Genomic DNA, 17,870 nt, shown 5'->3' with positions numbered 1-17,870 from the left:
AAAGCCTTACGCGAGCGTCATTCCACGAGTTATCGGGGTCACCGAGAGAGTTCACTTGATCCTCGAGCTTGCTTTCCGTTTTATTTTTACTTTTCACAAGTGAATATTTTGAAGTTATTTTTTATGTGTCCGTGTAGCGAAAAACCCTCCCTTAAGTCCGTAATCCAACCCATTATCCAGGTGTTTGGAAAACTGTAAACAAGAAGATGAAAAAAATTTTTGTTAGGAAAACTGTAAAGTAAGCAAGAACAAAAATTTTATGCCTGCAAACACTCGGTAAGCGGAAATGTATGAAGTGGGAGGACGAAAAAAGAGTGAGACATAGAAGAAGTACAAATATACTGTGCTTATATGCCTAATTACATGAAAAGAAGACAAGCTGGCTTGTTTTACGTGCGGAATTCCCCTTTGTATTTGCAATGAAATATACGTGCAACTATTAAAATTGTCGTTGCCTACATCTCGTGGTAGTTAGATTTTGCGTTCGATTGCAGTAAGACACCAAACTAGCAAAACAGTTATTATTTAGTCGATGTAGAGCTATAGAAAAGCGTGCCACAACATCTGAACATAGTCGAGAAAGCTGAAGTGACAGAAAAAGTTCTGCAGAATTTTAACGGGCACAAAATACGCTTCTAGCTTTTTCGCTTTAACATTGCAGCACATTTTATACCTTAATTTAACGGTCCGTAGCATGCCTAGTTCACATTTTCCTCTCTCACCTTCAACTCTCTTCCTTCTCGTTGCCTTCACAGAGATTTTCCAGTGCCAAATACGTGAACCAATTTTATCATTCCTGGAATGTACGGTGAAACAACAAAAAAAGATGAAAAAAGCAGATGCGCCTCAACTATTTGCCACATCATGTTCCTACCATCCCTTAGGCGTAAGAGGATGACACGACCACTGTTTGATTCCCTCGTCGCGAAATGATTTCTCCCACGTAATCAAACGCGTGCCACAGACCGATGCGATATGAGGTATGTCAGAACAGGACAATGCAAAAAATAAATGTTGTATTGAAAAAATAGCGAAGGCTAACGCAAGAAATCCAAGCCACCACCGACAAGGACGCGTCGTGAAAGAACGCTGAAAGTAAGGCGACAGAGAGCGTCTCATAAGGCAAAAAAGATACAAATCTTGGAAGCAGTCAGCATCATCTTACATATAAATCATGAACGTCTTACTATGGAAGATGATGCTGTTTGGATTCTTGCCACGAGAAAAAGCGAAGCATGGCAGAGGCAGCGATAAAGGAAGACCAGCCGTGCTCAGGTCGGTTCGTTGTGTTGAGGCAGAGAGTAACGGGTGCTTCCTGCACCACGCGTGATTGCTCCCGCTGGTGAAGAATGGCGGTCAGGATGCCTCGCTTCTCGAGGATGGCTGCGTTTCTTGTGTAATAGTCGGCTTGGATGACTCTACCAGTACATCGACTTGGGCCAAAATACAGCCGCACGCAATGTTCGTATGGCAGGCAAGCCGGGGTAGGGGACGGCTTACGTTGTCTTTCTTGTGGTAGTGCTTACGCGGTGCCTTGTATCCTGTTGTATGCCCTGCTATAATTGCTTGTATAATACATATTACTCCCCGGAGTTATTGCCGAATTATTCCTGACTCATTACCTGACGTTTTCTGAGTTATACAGAACGCAGTCGCGCTCCCTAGAAGCTTTCGTGTATGTGAGCATGTGCATAGCGGATAGGGTTGCGGGAGGCGATGGGTTAGTCGTGACTGATGCGGCAATCGCCAAAGCGATGTCTTGTGAAGGATTCTTCTCCGTGGTTATTACTCTGCACTGTGTCTGGCCTTTTGAGGGCCGTACACCAGGTCCGTTTTGCTCATGGTACGAGCACTGGTTAGCGTACACTGATAAATGTTGCTAAAGAATAGAAGTGACTGAGTAAATGTTAAAGGTTGGAAAGAGAAAATGTGTATTGATATCAAAATTGACTAGTCTGAAAACATTTCTGACAGGTTATCTAGCTAGATTAATTTTGAAGTATTATGTACTAAATGGGAAAAATCAAATCAGGAAGCAGGCCGTGAGTGAGGAGTCAGTGGCTACGAACACTGTCTTATCGATAGATAATCTGGTGCATTTCATGGCGACTTGCGGCTCTTCTATCCAGCGACAGCTTTATATCAGTATTTAGAAACAACAGTAAAACTTTAGAGACCTGCTCGTGTACTCAGTGCACGAAGCCAAAATTTTTGCAGTGTTACCACGATCTCATTATGTCACTCAACGCCAAACGCTCCCGTCATTTTGGCGACTACCTGAAATGTATTTTACAATATTGTGCTTATTTACCGCATTTAAAACAGTTAATTCCATAAATATTTCGGAGCGAAAATATTTTGGTCACGTGGGTGCCTTTTGAGATTCCCAGAATTTAGTTTGGGTGATGTTTCAGAAAAAAACATTTTAAATGTACCACTCCTTTCTATACCAAATTTCGTCTACGTGAGAAGTAAAGATGCCTCTGTAAGGTGCTTGAAGCTCAATAATATTAGTGCAATTTTTCTGTCCTATACGCGTACAAGAATTTAGGCAGCTACTGTGCTTCAAATACTGTGCTTAGTATGAATGTCTGAACAATGAATACTTATTGCACAAAAGGATATTTTGCAGAAAAAAATACTTTTACACATCTCAATCTGTTCAACATTACGAGAAAAAGGGATAAATTTTACCAGATTGACATTTTGGTCTATATTGAGGCGCAATTAGCACCACGTGGTGCTCCAATTAAAATAATCGTTATGCCTGAAAGAAAAGCAAATGAACAATTCTTTTATATGGCAAATATTTCCATTACTTCATTTGTTTATCGAAGAAAATATTATTTGAAGTTTTGCATTGACGGCAATGGAGAACTTCAATGTGGAAGCTGTCGTATGACCGAATCGGAAGATAGCCATGTAATTCGGAAGATTGAATGAAAATACTCATCGCATACTTTCTGCAGCCAACGACTCTGTAAGCAATTCATTGCTGCTATTGACCCTGTCACTAAAGAAATTAAATATTGATGCATGCCGCAAAAAAAAAAACATTTTTCTTCTTAGTGTATAAGCTGGTGTGTTCAGCTGCAGTCAGATCGAAGAGAAGGTTGCTTTTTTATGTGCTATGAGCTGCAATACAAAAGATTAGATTGTTACAGTGACGCGTTATTGTGTGCTTATACCGGCGTATGACTAACCTTGAAAATAAAATTCCGTAGTTGAAAGTTAGCACTCGTGTTCGTCTTCTACGCAATCGTTGTCCTCTTTATATACCAGTCCTACACAAATATACATATTCGTGGAGCAATTTTCTAAAAAATATGTTTAAAAAAACACAAAAACAAAATGACAAGGATTGTAGCCATCATTTATCTCCACTCCTGCCACATTGTTGGAGACAGTGAAGGGTCGCTCTGCAAAGTTCTAAGCTCCGGTGGGAAAGCTCGTGACATCGGTCGAACCACGCATGCACGCACTAGCCGAAATTTTCCGCTTGACCAGGCAGTGTGCGGCCCCAAAAATTTAGTCGAAGGACCCCAGGCTGCCTTCGAACTCAAAGAAGGAGGCAGTGCACGGAACTCGACGGTGGCAAGAAACAGCGGCGGAGGGAGTTTCCAGCCTTTTCGTTTTGATCCAAGACTGTCTCAAGCCACTATCCTCAGTGAAAACGGCTTGCTAGCGTGTTTTACTCACTCACTCAAAGAGCTGAGCGAGAAGACAACACGTTTACAAGCTACGAAGAGGTGGGAAAGGGAGAAGAGTCCAGAGAGTCGGATTCGCCTCTCAAGAACGCTCCATTGTCTCGCGCAAAGCAGCACCAGACACTGCGCGATCAGACATTGTTCTGACGCCACGCGGGTGAAGTTTAGTTACGCCTCGGCTACTCCTTTTGTCTCAATTCGTGTTCGCGCAGCGCTGCGAATATTCATCTCAGGAACACTTGAAACGTGTACACTCTTCGTCGTCGTGTACAGTCTACTTTTTATCATGAGCGTTGATGAAAAGCGAGAATGATAATATTTTTATCTGCAGTTTACGTCCGAAAACCACGATAATATTGTCATAGACGTCGTAGTGAATGGCTCCGGAAATTCAAACCGTCTGGTGTTTTTTTTTTTTTTAAAGGGCACTCACGTCACACAGTACACTGGCCTCTACCATTTCACTTCCATCGAAATGAAACCGCCATGATCGGGATTGAACCGAAAACCTTCGAGTCAGCAGCCAAACACCTATAGCCACTGTTAAAAGCGAGAATGAGGTAAAACAAGTGCAAAGAAAAAGAATTGCCACAGGCGAGTGCAATCGCTGCCCCTCCGATGCGTTAAAATACAAAAATGTCAGTTTCTCTCTTCCGAGTCCCTCTTTCTCATCCTCTTTATTCTCTCTTTCTCCTCCATACAGCATACACTTCCTTAGAGTCTTCGTATGGGACAGCATGCATCGTATAGTTTATGCCAACCAGATAGAGCATGCCTTGCGTTCCTCGAAAACTTTGTGCTGTACAGAAGGCTCGTGTCACCGCATCTATCGTCAATGTATAGTTACAAAAGTCTCTGCGCAAGCAATCTGGCCATTTTCCAGAAGTTTATGCCATTGCCCGAAGTGCATGCCGCGTGCACGAAAGACGAAAATGCATTGTTCTATAACATGGGTACCACTCAACGAGAAATAAAGTGGGGCGATCTTTTATCGTCCCTATGGAGTCGCTGAATCGCAACTCGATCATTCGCGGTCGTCACCTTTTGGAACTTCGCGTGTTACAATAGATGGCTAGAGCTAGCCTTCTCATTGGCGTATAAAAAGCTTCGTATAGGCGCGCTATACCCGGTGGTCACTCACATCTTAAAGACGATAGTCTTTCTTGAGGACCTTCGACGCAAAAATTTTGGTCTGTCTGTCTGTCTGCCTGCACATTTGTCAGTTTTTCCTCCCTTAACGGTACCGGGTACTCTAAACGGCATCAGCCGATACCCAAAATGGCCGACTCCATCCGCAGCTCCCGCAAATGTTGTTCAAGATTCAGCGTTCATACTTGTGTGATTGTCAATTAAAAATCAATTATTGCGCATGTCTGAGGCATCATAGCAACACGTATATATTCTGCAAGTGCGTCTTTTACTAGAAAAGGCGTACATAAGTAATTCTAAGGACCGTAGCGTTTCTCACGCTGTGATGACCATGCAACGCTTGCACGAAAAGGCGAGTGTTTTCAACGCTTTGCTAAGACGAGACGGTGGTGGCACCTACCCGTCGCCTTGCATTCTACACCTTATCACCTCTGAGACGGGCGCACACCCGTCTCAGATCCGCGGGCTTTGTTTTCCAAGAAAAGAGCCAGATGGCGTTCATGTCTCACGTGTGACGTGACTTGATGCGCTCGTTCGACTCCGCTGCACGCTCGAACACAGCGCCTCCAGAATACCATTCACTGATTTTCTTGCGCAGAAAGAGAGAGAGGGAGAAATAAACGTTCATTTAGAAACAGTGTCCCGAGCGAAGCCCGGTGTCACCCTAAAGTGGCTTCGACTGCCCTCTTGGCCCTGCCGACGAGTTGTCGCTGGTCTTCCAGGTCCTCGAGGACGAGCTTGGCCTCCCACGGTTCCATTAGGTGGTCGTCGTTTATTCTTGGGGCTTGGTCCCGCTCCAGTTGCACGTCGTGGTTTGCATGGCACTGGCACTTCAGGAAAAAGTGTGCCTGGGTATCTGGTACGCTGCAGAGCGGACATATGTAGCCATGTGTCGTTTGGTAGAGGCGGTGCATTAATAGGTCATGTATGTAAGTGTTGCTTTGTAGGTCATGTCTGAAAATCACGCTCTCTTCTTTGATTACTCTTGGATGTGGTGGAGGGTACACCCACCGCTCTAGTTTGTAGTGTTGAAGTAGCGACGAGTAGGTGTTTTCTACTACCTCCACCTCTGCAGCCGCGGATCGGGTATCCTTTGGTCCCAGGGCAGCCCTGCTGGCGTGCTCATGGGCAGCACCATGAGCCGCTTCATTTTTCTGTAGATCCTCTTGTCCAGGAACCCAGATTACGCAGGTATATGGAAGTGGAGAGCTTCGCCATGGCAAAATGTTAATTGCGTCGGCTGAGATGCCGCCCTTCACATAATTTCTGCAAGCGGTTTGCGAGTCAGTGAAAATCACCGCGGTGTCTTTACATGTGGTGTTGTCATCAAATAAATACTTTGTTCACTTTCTTCTCACGCAAGACTATCGTCTTTCGACGACATTTGCACATTAACATGCATATACGGGGCCAATTTTTTTAGCTCGTTTTTGGCAGTTACGAACGGGCGTCTGAAGCATATAAGACACTGCTTCTGTACTCGAAGCACTATTGGAACGTTACGTAAAATGCCAGCGCATGGAATTATTTCATGTTCTTTATTTTTCTCGCAGAATTCGTTGTATTTTGAAGCTTTTGAATGGGGACGTAAAAATTGAGCCGTGCCAGTGCTACTTGCTTTGTAATCCGACCCAATAATCTGTGACTGCACAATTAGTTGTTGGAGTCACCTCACAGAGTGCCCATTAGTAGGTCAACAATTTTACGAAAAAAAACACCAGTGAAGTAAAGGAGGCCACGAGAATTCGGGTACACGAACAATCACCAAGACGGAGCAAAGGACATCAAAAAAATATATGACCAAAATTTTAGACAGGGGACAATTTTGTGAAAAAAAATGAAGCTCCTAGACACACTTAGGATTATGTGTGCGTTTAAGAAACACAGATGATAAATATTCATTCAGTGTCCATCACTACGCCATGTCTCATGATTATGTGGCGATTTTGAAACGCAAGGACCCAGAAATCGGCTGTTAAAATGAGTGCAGCCGGCTATCGACGTCAAAGCAAAAATATTCTCTTTTTAGTGTATATATGTTCAAATAATTTAGCAAAAGAAATTACTAATTAAATAAACGGAGACTGCTTTCTAGCTTAATCTACACCTAATGCTGGCAAATTTTAACTTAGGTGATGACATGCTCACGTGAGAATGTACTTGTTCAGGTGAATGCAAATTATCATGCTCACTTTTTTTATTCTCTATGTGTATTGCGTCCTTCAGCTACCTGCGCAAATAGAGATTATGGACACGCAGACATTCCTCTTTCGATAATACAAATCATACGAGCAAAAAAAACTAACATAGAAGTGCATGTGCAACAAGAGAAATTTGATTCGTTTTCTTGGGCCCGTATTCACAAACGCTCCTCGACTCGAAACTCGAACTCAAGAGATCTTTTAGGACAGTTTCGCGTTGCAATTTCCGCAACGTGAAAAGACTCAAGGGCCCCTTGAGGTCTAGTTACGAGTCGAGGAGCATTTGTGAATACGGGCCTTGGTCATCAACCTCAGAAAAAGAAGCGAAACACAATGACTCCGTTGTGCTGCCCACCTCACTACCAAAAGAAAAAAAAAGACTTGCACATCAAGACTGAACAAAGCACTGAACAACATCCTCCCGTCCTCCACCTTTACAATCATTCACTCATATTCACCTTGATACCATTCTTTGTTTTTTTTATTCTCCGACAACGGGAAGGAAGTTGTCCGGGCACACCACAACCAGGGGCGGCATATCGACCAGCACCCGAACACACTTCCTTCAGCGTCTATGTTCTTTTCCTCTTTCCCTTGCTGCAGATACCCAAAACAAACGACGTTGCGAAGAATACATAGCTCCACACAATAGCACCGGTGTCCATTTCATGTGCGAGACAAAGATGGTACAAGCGCTACACCACTGTTTCTGAGAAGCGGAGCAGCACGTGGAAGGGCAGCGGGCCGAGAACAAAGGAAAAAAAAGAGAAGTTTCCAAAGTTTAAAAAGGGCAAGGGCTAGTCAGATTTCAGCCATACATGGACAAGGTAGCCCCCTTTCTTGCATCAAAGGGAATCAATCAGTGGCCCCAATGACCCCTCAGCCACAGCATAACGACAAGGTGTGTGTGTGTGAGGGCTAGGACCCGAGTTGTGTATCTGTCGAGCCGCAAGTATCTAAGCGTGTTCGGGCAATCGCACAACTAATGTTGTCCGCAAGAGCGTGCTTGTCTGGGGAAATGCATACACGTGGTTATTGGGTTTGCTTGTCAGGTAGGGTACACGTCGTATAAGCAGTATTGATCTAGTGCACTGCGCAAGAGTACGACCGCGTAGGTGGTGAAAAGGTGAGGCCTGGTGTGAGAAATGGGTGAACACTTCTACAGCGCCGGCATACGTACAAGCATACGAATACGTGAATTGATACGAGGACGCGTCATCACATCGACGGCGCAAAGTGCGAAGTTTTCTGCCACGAGATACTCCTTTCTTCTGAACATTTTCTCTCGGAAAGTTTTCACTTTGTTCCTTTACTACCAACTAACACGAGACAAGAACAAAGTGCGATATTGTTTCTATTGATCAACTTTACGCTAGATCATCCAGCGAGGTGTGTTGCTGTTACAGTGTTCGGCTGCTGTTTGTAGGTTCGATACGGGCTGCTGCGGTTGCATATTGGAGGAGAAGAAATTCCATAAAAGGCCCGTTCACTGTACGCTGTCGGCGCACGTTAAAAAAGATCAGTCCGTTTAAATTGCTAGAGCCTTCCATTAAGGTGTGCCTCAGAACCATATCGTAGTTCTGGCGAGCAAAACATGTACGCTACAGATAGAAGTGAGAAATGGTTTAAGGTTACTTCATTTTCTCATTTCTCACAATTTAGCGCTTTCTCTGCCGTCTTTGCAGTCACCTTCAACTTTTTATTTTTTTAGCTTCTTAATTAGTCCTTCCAGTTTCACCTTCCGAGTTTGTATGCCCTCCTTCCCAACAAGCACCAAGGTCATGACATTGCAGGTAGCAGCTATCAGCCTGTTCTCATCTTGATTTTTGTTTATTTTTTGTTAATCTCTGTCTGTATACGAGTAAGTTTTTAAAAGAAATTCAATAACAATGCTAACTTCTCTGGCCGAATTTTTGGCCTTGCAGTTTTTTTAAAAAACTGTCAACTTTTGCGACCTATTATATAGCGACGATGGGAGGTAAACGGTTAATTTCAAGGCAATTTATTTATATATAGCTTGTGCAGTTCGGACAGTGGCAGTAAGGCCGAGAAAGACAGTTTTGTTTGCATTTCACCCGAGGGGGAAAGAGAGAGGAGGCACGATAGGAGAAGGTAGGTGACACGTTTGTTTCTAGTTCGGCAAAAAATAGCTTGCCCTATTGAGAATCGCAAGTGTCTCATCAATACACGCAAGTTGGGGGTATCACTGTTTTCTTAGAAGGCTGGTCAGGAAAGCCGACGTACTGGACTAGCTTTTAGGAAACTTCTACTACTTAAAACACGCTATTAAATAAACACATAATGTATGAGATATTATTGAAACCCGGTCTTTCAGCTAAAGTTAAGATGCGCTTAACACGAACCAAGAGCTTGACATGGGAAAGACTGTAATTACATGCGTCATTAACATCAATGGTGGAACGTGCACAGCAGTTCATAGGTGGTGTTCGTGCAGAACGTATCGAAAACTCACGACCCAATAAAAACTCACCGTTTCTCATTTTATAATGTGTTAAATGATCCACTGTGAGGTCGCAAAGTGGGTGGCGCTCGGGAAAAAAATCATCAATTCATTGAAGTTCGTGCCAAACGTTGTGATAAGCACTATGTACTGACCGCGTTTTTCGAATGATGAGCGGGGTCACTCTGAAGCAACGTTGATGAATGCCAATTACCCACCGGCTGTCCATGCATGACCATAGCACTTTGCACCATATCCTGTGCAGCTTTCGTGCCCGCAAAGGAAGAAGGAAACGGGGCAGCCACCACCAAAGACTAACTCTCAAAATAATAGATTCCGTTCACACTGCAGGGCCACCTTCTAAACTTTCCCGAACAATTAATCATGGTAAAGCCTGAACTGACCTGAGAATTATGCACATATAGTGTGCCTTAGCGGCATGACTATCTTACAGCGCCGTGCCACCTGTACGCTAGTTCAAGCCATGTCAAAGCAAAAGAGAGAGAATAAAATATATTAGAAAGGTAGGAAGGTTAACTAGACCAATTCCAGATTGCTACCCTACACGGGGAAGAGGAGAATGAGGGAGAAGAAGAGGAAGAAGGAGATACACATTGCGGTCGCACAGTGATGTTGCCCTCAAGAATTGTCGGAGGGCTCGTGTGGCTTTCTGGACTGAAGTACGTGAAGGCCACGCTTCCAAGATCTTTTCCATCCAGAGTGAAGGGTCGATAATCCAGCCTCTTTAAGGCACACTGGAGAGTCCGGCGATCTTCAAAATCTGGACAATGGCACAGCACATGGTTGAGAGTTTCTACACAATGGCAGTTATCACATTTGGGGGAGTCAGCCATACCGATGCGATCACTTGATGAATTGTGAAGGCAACACCGACTCACAATCGACACAGCATTGTAGCGTCCCGTCAGGAAGTCTTTGATGGAAGCTGTAATTGGAGTAATGAAGCGAAGTTCTGTGGGCGTCGAGTAGAGTTCGGTTGAAAATTAGTATGCTTAAGTGTGGTATTATGCGCGATGTGGCGAACTTATTTTGCGGCATCGACCCTTGACAGCTCCGCCATGGGCAAAACAGGAAGCGTTGTCCGCGAGGTGGTTCCAACCAATCCGACAGTCACCAGGCAGCCATTGAAAGATTATGTCATGTTCATTGTTAGTGGCGCGATGACAGATCTCATCGATTTCAAATACCATCTGATGGTAGTTCCCGCGTCGTAGAGTTCGCATACATTGAAGGGCCACCTTAGAGTCACAGAAGATGGCCCACTTAGCAGGAGATTCTCGCATAAGAAATCTGATTGCGGCTAGAAGGGAGGTGAGCTCGGATCCCGTAGATGTTGTGACGTGCAAAATCTTGAACTTGGCGGTGATTGACAGCGATGTAATCGCAAAAGCGCTCGTTAAACTTCCCGAGACTGAACCGTCCGTATAAATTATGAGTTAGGTTTTCATATGGTACATACAAAAGGTTCAATGACATCTGCTTGAGGGCTGCAGATTACAGGCTAGCCTTTTTGGTTATCCCCGGCACTTCAAGGTGTACAAGGGTCTTTGCAGGCACTACTCCGGGCATAGTGGTATGGTTGCGGGTGAGAATGTCCAGACGACGGAATGCTGGTTAGCCACTGCCACTCTGGAAAACTCTGCCTTCGGTCTTTCCAGTGACAGGCTGGCAAGGTGGTGGTTAGGCAATCAGGATATATGGCGAATATGCACCTGGAGTGTGTCGACAGTTATATAGGTCGTAATCTGGTGGTCTTTGGCAATGACAATAGTTGCGTCCCCTCGGCAATCAAAAGCATGTGCAAAGAACTTGGCCTTAAATGCTTTGCAGGACCCGCATGTTGGTTTTTCTGGCATTTGAAAGCACGGGTGTGCTATACCGAAAATACCTTATTAAGGGTGCTCTGTACAGTTCAAGCATGGCTGACACGGATGTTTCGCAAGTTTTACCGGCGAGACATTCCATTACATGGGTGAAAGAGCTGAGCATCTTCTTCAAGTGCGCGATGTGAGCACTCCATGAAATATTTCTGTCTCTAATTATGCCCAGGAATCGATGACATTTCATATAGAAAATTCCCACATTCTCGATGGAAACGGGATACCAGAACATCGCCTTGCGAGTGAAAGGAACTAAGGCGCATTTCTCTGGGGAGATTCTCTGCCCTCGAGCACGGAGATATTTCAATGTTGTAGTCGCTGCACTTTGGAGCCTTGCCCGTACCTGGGGTCACATCACTGCTGAAGCCCAGATAAAGATGTCATCAGCGTACACAGGAAGGTTGAATGATCGAGGTAGAACTCGGGCAAGTCCAATAATAGTGAGATTAAACAAAATAGGGTTGAAAACCCCACCCTGTAGTACCCCACGAGAGGTGTATTGGTCTATGGTGCAGCCTTCTGCAGTGTGCATGAAAAAGGATCTCTTCAATAAATAACTCCGAAGCCATTTAAACGTTTCTCCACCGTTTCCAATACTTTCTAAGGAATCGAGAATGGCGTCGTGCAGTACGTTGTCGTAGGCTCCTTTCACGTCGACGAACATAGCAACGGATATGCGCTTGAGGAAATTCTGTTGTTGCACAGAGGTCACAAGGTCAATAACATTGTCTGTAGAAGAACGGCCTTATCAAAAACCATCCATAGCCTCTGGATATATATTGTAGCGCTCTAGGTACCACTCGAGGCGTGTGAGGACCATTTTTCATTACTTTTCCCTCTGAGCTATACAGCGCAATAGGTCGGTATGATGCGAGGTCCAGTGGCGATTTTCCAGGCTTGACGATCGGTACCAAGCGGCTGAATTCCCGCCTACTAGGAACTACGCCGTCAGTCCATGACTGGTTGTAGCATTCCAGTATCCCGGCACCGTCCTCCAAGATGGCATAAATCAGCATACGTGATGCCACCCGGTCCAAGTGACGATGAACGACGCCTGCAGGTGACTAGGGCCGCGTCCAGTTCCTCGAGTGAGGAAAGCAGATTTAGTTCAAGGAAACGTGCTACAGGAGCATCGCCGAAAACCTCATCACTCATGGTGACCCCATCACCCGCAATTCTCCCGCAGAAATATTCGGCAATGTCAACTTGCAGGTGGCCTTGTTGGAGAGCCACTGTGCTGAATGGATGTCGTTGTGGTGAATTCAATCCAAGGCCACGTACTGTTTCAAGTAAAAGTTCCAGTAAAAGTTCTGGCTAAATACAGTAATCAATAACAATGAGACCAATCAGATTCGTGGTGCACCGAGCATTGGGCGACTTAGTGTAATTTGTGTCCTTTTTTATTTGGGTTTCAGGAAGATGTTACGCTTGCAGGATTCCCTATAGAAAAAAACGACCGTCTATGACTAGTGCTTTTATTCTTTTTGACAGTGTCTGAAGTCTGTGCAAGCAGCACAGAAACCTACAAAAACCAAGTTTTTGATATAGTGTAAGTTTGGGGATTTATGACGTTACAGTTTGCTAACTTATGATGCCACGATGACGGCACGCAGTGACGTTGCCACGCCATAATTCTTTCCCATCATTTTTGTTGTCACAGGCAACAGTCTATATTCCCGCTTACTGACGCACCTGAAGAATTCGTCTTCGTAAAATATAAAGGTTTTTTTTTTCTTTTCAATTAGACATATGAAAAACAAGCCAAACCAGCCAGCCTTCCAAGTAAAAATTAAGGCAGCTTCGGGCTAGTGGTGCGAAGCCTCAAAAAAGTGCGGTGTCCGGAAGCCGTCATTGCTCCTCTTCGGTTTTTGGTTTCTTTTCTTCTTTATTATGCATTTTTGATGGAGGCGAAAAGGCTGTAGTCCTGTGTGCTCAGATTTTGGCGCACGATAAAGAACCCCAGGTGGTCGAAATTTTCGTTGCCCTCCACTACGGCGCCTCTCATAATTATATGATTGTTTTGGGACGTTAAACCACACATATTAATCAATTTCCTTCTCGTATTTCATTCTTCGTTTATTTCTATTTCTATTTCTCCCAATTGTTTTCTTTGGAAAATGTCGATGCGGTTACTGACCAAGTAAAGGTGAAAAAACGCAGAGATCTTTCAGGACCGATACGGGTCACTTAATAATTGGGACGAGGAACCTGTATGGCTCTCAAAACGTCTGAACAAGGAACCCGTATGGGTCACGAGACGCTTCTGCGTTTTTTTCACCTTGTTGGGGTGAGTGATCGTACCTACATTCTCATGTGATACCTGATTAGTCGAGCATTCGCTAAACCATGGACTACATATCGTTTTCATTCCTTTCTCTGTTTGTATTTCTCACTTTCTTTCTGTCTCTTTGTATTTTTAAGTGGTTTTGTCGGCGTTACGATAAGATACGACGACAGCATACGACGGTAGGGGTCCCTAATGTGCTCCGCATTTAAAAACTATACGAATGAGAAGTCTCACTTCATTTTATTCTTCAAATGAGAAGGACCCATAAAAATATGGCCAATCCAATGCAATTAAGAGTAGGCATCTGTTCCTTCGCTGAAATACACGCATGCTACCTGCGTCATAATTGAAATTGTGTGGGTTAATTCCTGTGCATTCGCAAATAAATCTGGCAAAAAGTTAGCGCATTTGGTCAAACCTGAGATTTCTAAATGAATGTTTTTGTAAACGGGTAACAGCCTGATAGTCGGGCAGCACTATAGTGTACTGGCGAGCTGCAACGTAACAAGCAGCTAGCTGTTCGAGCACCTTAACTTCAGTTAATAATGTTGTGCCGTGCTGAAAACAGAATATTTTAGCTTTTATCAGCTTGGAACTGAAACAGAAAAATTTTAAGCGGCTGAAACTTTGGTAGAAGATGACACTACCAATCCTTTCTGCGCGTCTCGTCACACGCGCCATGCCAAACAGTGGTTGCCGAATATGGGCAGGATTTACGGCCAGCGCATTATAGGGCTTGTTTCGCGCTGAAGTATTCATTCACAGCTCATTTTTCATATCGCCATGGGCATAATACTCTCCCTACTTCTAGTTTACGCTGAAAGCCACAAATTGCTGGGTGATCATTCCAAGTCCCCTAAAAAAATGACGAATAAATTCCCTCATTCTAAAAATTCTTGTATTTACAGTAAAAACAACACAGGTGGTACTCTCCTCAGAATGGAAACACGAGCCTCGGCATCTTGAAAAGATGAGAACAAATTTCGGGTGTGAAAAGTTCTCAGTTGGAACATGAGCTTTTTTGAACCATCTGATGAAAGTTTTTCTTGTTTGTGTGTTCTCGATTTTGTGTCTCACTGATGTCTCGAGCAGCCGACGCTGTTCGGTAATGTCGTTCTTTTAAATACCGTTATATTTTCTATACTATACTCTGCCATGCTTTTTGTCGAAACGTGATCCCCTTCGCCCCATCTCTCCCTCTAACCGCGCCTCTGCTGGCACCTTACCTCCAATAGGGGACGGTGCAAACAAACGGTGTGGGGGTATTGTAAAACTCAGAGTTCTAGATTATACGGTGCCGTTTCCCCTGTCGGCAACAGTTTTTTATTCGCCATCTTCAGCCTGAACTGAAACGAATGGTGTTCTTTTCAGAAAGAAAAAAGAGAAAAAAAATTTACACAATGACTGCTGGAATAAGGAAGGATGGGAGAAAGGGAGCTGCACAGAGCCGCGAAGAATTTCAGTAGCTAACTTCGACCCAAAGCCACACGCCAAAGCACTCAGCTAGAGCGTCATTGAATGTGCAACTGGGAAAAGGTATCGTAAGAAGACTATAAAAAAGCAAAAAAAAACTCAGAAGAAGAAAGGGGGACAGCAATACAAGCAACGCTAGCCTGCCACCCGCAGAGCCTGTTAACTAAAAAATGGTGCCGTTGACAGAAAATATCGTGAAATACAAACTTCCGACGTTATTCGACGGTGTGCGCACACAATACAGCTAAGTTGATGGGAAGGTAAAGAAGCCAAGACTTGGTGCTTATTTGCACAGGCCTGTCGTTCGACCTATCGAGCTTGTGTTACTTTCCGTTTAGTCTTCAAAGGAGTTCGTCACTCGGAGCAAGTTTGAACGACACTAGGAGAGTCAATTTACGAGATGCGATTATGATTCCCAAGGACCCGGAATTCAATTTTAAAGCAGAGGAATCAGAAGATAAGTATCTTTTTTGTTATATTGTTGTAAAGAAACATTGTGTTACTCCTGTGCTTTCGCTGCCTTACTTTGGTAGAGATCTGGTAAATTTCAAGAGTGAAAATCCAAACTAAGTTATTGTGGGTTTTTTTGTTTACTTCTCATGGTGATATAACGTATTCACAATAGACATAAAAGGCGAGCAAGTGACATCTCTGTCAATATTTTACGCAGTTCTATGGGATTTTATGAAGAGTAGCCACAGTTAACTTGATAAGGCTGAGTTTTCTTTATTTTTCTCATATGCATGTTTATTGCTAGATAAGTGAGGGTAGGGAAGGCTTAGGACGCCGACAAAAGATCCACATTGAAGACAACCAACGTTAAATTTCCCTTGTTTTGTCCGTGTCTGAAGCATGTGCTGCTCTTAATCATCATGCTACCTTACTAACAAGCTCCAATTGCCACCGATCAAACCTGCATTCACTTTAGGTTTCGCCAACTTGAGTATTTAGGCATTTCATTTATTTAGGCAAATTTTCGGGCCGTTTATACAAAATAGTTTATTGACCACTAGTGCGTCTAAAGGCGTTCATTATTGTTATTTAGAGGAAATGTAGCTTGAACAACGGCGTCATTGCCCACTGAACACATCCAGAACTTATCCCTCGTTCACCAGAACACCTACAGATGTGACACTGTTATCCCTGGGAAATGACAGTGCAGCATCAATTTTCTGCGCGTCATTTGCTGAACGATAACCTTGCTTCTTGAGTCTCAGGTTGGCGAAAAGGATTGTAACGCAAAATTCAATTGTTGCAAGAGCAAAAAGCACAAACAAATGCAGATGCTACTTCGCATTCGGAAATATACGAAATGTTAGAATCCATTCGAAGCAGAATATTTGATAATCACACACCGCTAATGCTGGCACATAGTTTTGATTTAATCACTATCCTCCACATTGTCAATTTTCGGTACATTCATGGGGCATTTTTCAATATCTGCATGCTTTTCTATATTTGATAAGCCAGTAGAGAAGTAATCACCAACAGTATAAGTTGTAATCATCAGATCTTCAATGAATGTCCCTTATCTTTGTAATTGCCCATAAGGACACTCTTGCTGCCTTCCAAAAACGCTACGCACTCATCGTGACGACGTTTTCATCGAGAGTACTCGCAGGTACGAACCAATCTCAACGTTGCGTTGCGACGCAATGAACGCGCATTTGTCAGCAAACGTGACTGCTTCAAACGTCAGTCGAGCATCGTAACAACTTACAAGTCATACCGTCTTCTTTCTCGTGCTCTGCAAGCACGACAAAATAAGAAATACCGCAGTTAAGCAGAGCTGACAGGTGCATTCGTTTCGACCACCGGCCGGAACTTGCATTATATAGGCTGAACAAGGAAGAATACGATAACCGAGCTTATTTCGTCTATCTCTTAATTAAATAGGTAATTATTGCGCGTAGTGGAACAAACAGGCATCCTTTTTTAGTTTTTTTGTTCCTTTTCTCACACCGTATCCCTTCCCCAAGTTTTCTATCTTCCGTTTCTGTTCGAGCAACGAGCAACAGGCTTCGTTGCCTCGCCGGCGGAACGAAAAGAATTCCGGCACCAAGTGTGGGACCTATGGTCAACGCTGGAATACCTAATAATTACCCGATGAGTAGACTGCACGCACGAGGGCAGAAGTTTTGCTTTTTCTGATATCGCCACCAGAAGGCGATGTCTTCGGTGGTTCGTATTCTTTGCAATGGTGTCTTTTTTACACCAATTGAGTACGTCTGTACCTATAAGTACATGCAGTACTCCGCGGGGTTCAAAGCAAGCGACATCGTTCAAAGCGAGGTTCAAAGCGAGCGACATTTAGAGTACTTGGTACTTTATTAGGGGACAGCATCTAGTCATCCCGTGGACTTCATACTCGATGAGGCCCTGTCGACAAAAATATTAGGAACCATTCCATTTATAGCTGCATAGGCCTTGACTAAACGGCACAAACTCGGAAACTCGTACTGTCTGTTTAGATTGGTTACTGATTTAAAGTACTAGGTACTCAACTATGAGATAGCAGTAAGCCGTCCCTAGATTCGAAATCAGCACTATGATGGAGACTTTGTGCAATAAACACCTTGATGACTTTCAACGAAACTTCCCTGCGATTACAGGAAATAGACCCTACAACTGTGAGGAAATCTTCACGAAACCATCATTGTTGAGCAAAGGAGCACGTTAGCTTTTTATTGG

General features: G+C 43.9%; 1 protein-coding gene across 1 annotated transcript in view; it reads right to left on the bottom strand.

Moving 5' to 3' along the window:
* Window positions 1-734: 734 nt before the first annotated feature.
* The window catches only part of LOC119169263 (extracellular sulfatase Sulf-1-like), a 162,029-nt gene continuing 144,893 nt past the window's right edge, over window positions 735-17,870 (bottom strand). Inside the window, exon 16 of the mRNA XM_075880153.1 lies at window positions 735-796. Coding sequence (XP_075736268.1) covers window positions 750-796 — 47 coding nt within the window. The 3' untranslated portion in view covers window positions 735-749. The remainder of the gene's footprint in view (window positions 797-17,870) is intronic.

This window comes from Rhipicephalus microplus, chromosome 2, assembly GCF_043290135.1.
Source record: "Rhipicephalus microplus isolate Deutch F79 chromosome 2, USDA_Rmic, whole genome shotgun sequence".
In the NCBI taxonomy this organism is placed as follows: Eukaryota; Metazoa; Arthropoda; class Arachnida; order Ixodida; family Ixodidae; genus Rhipicephalus; species Rhipicephalus microplus.
This window is presented reverse-complemented; position numbering and strand designations above follow the sequence as displayed.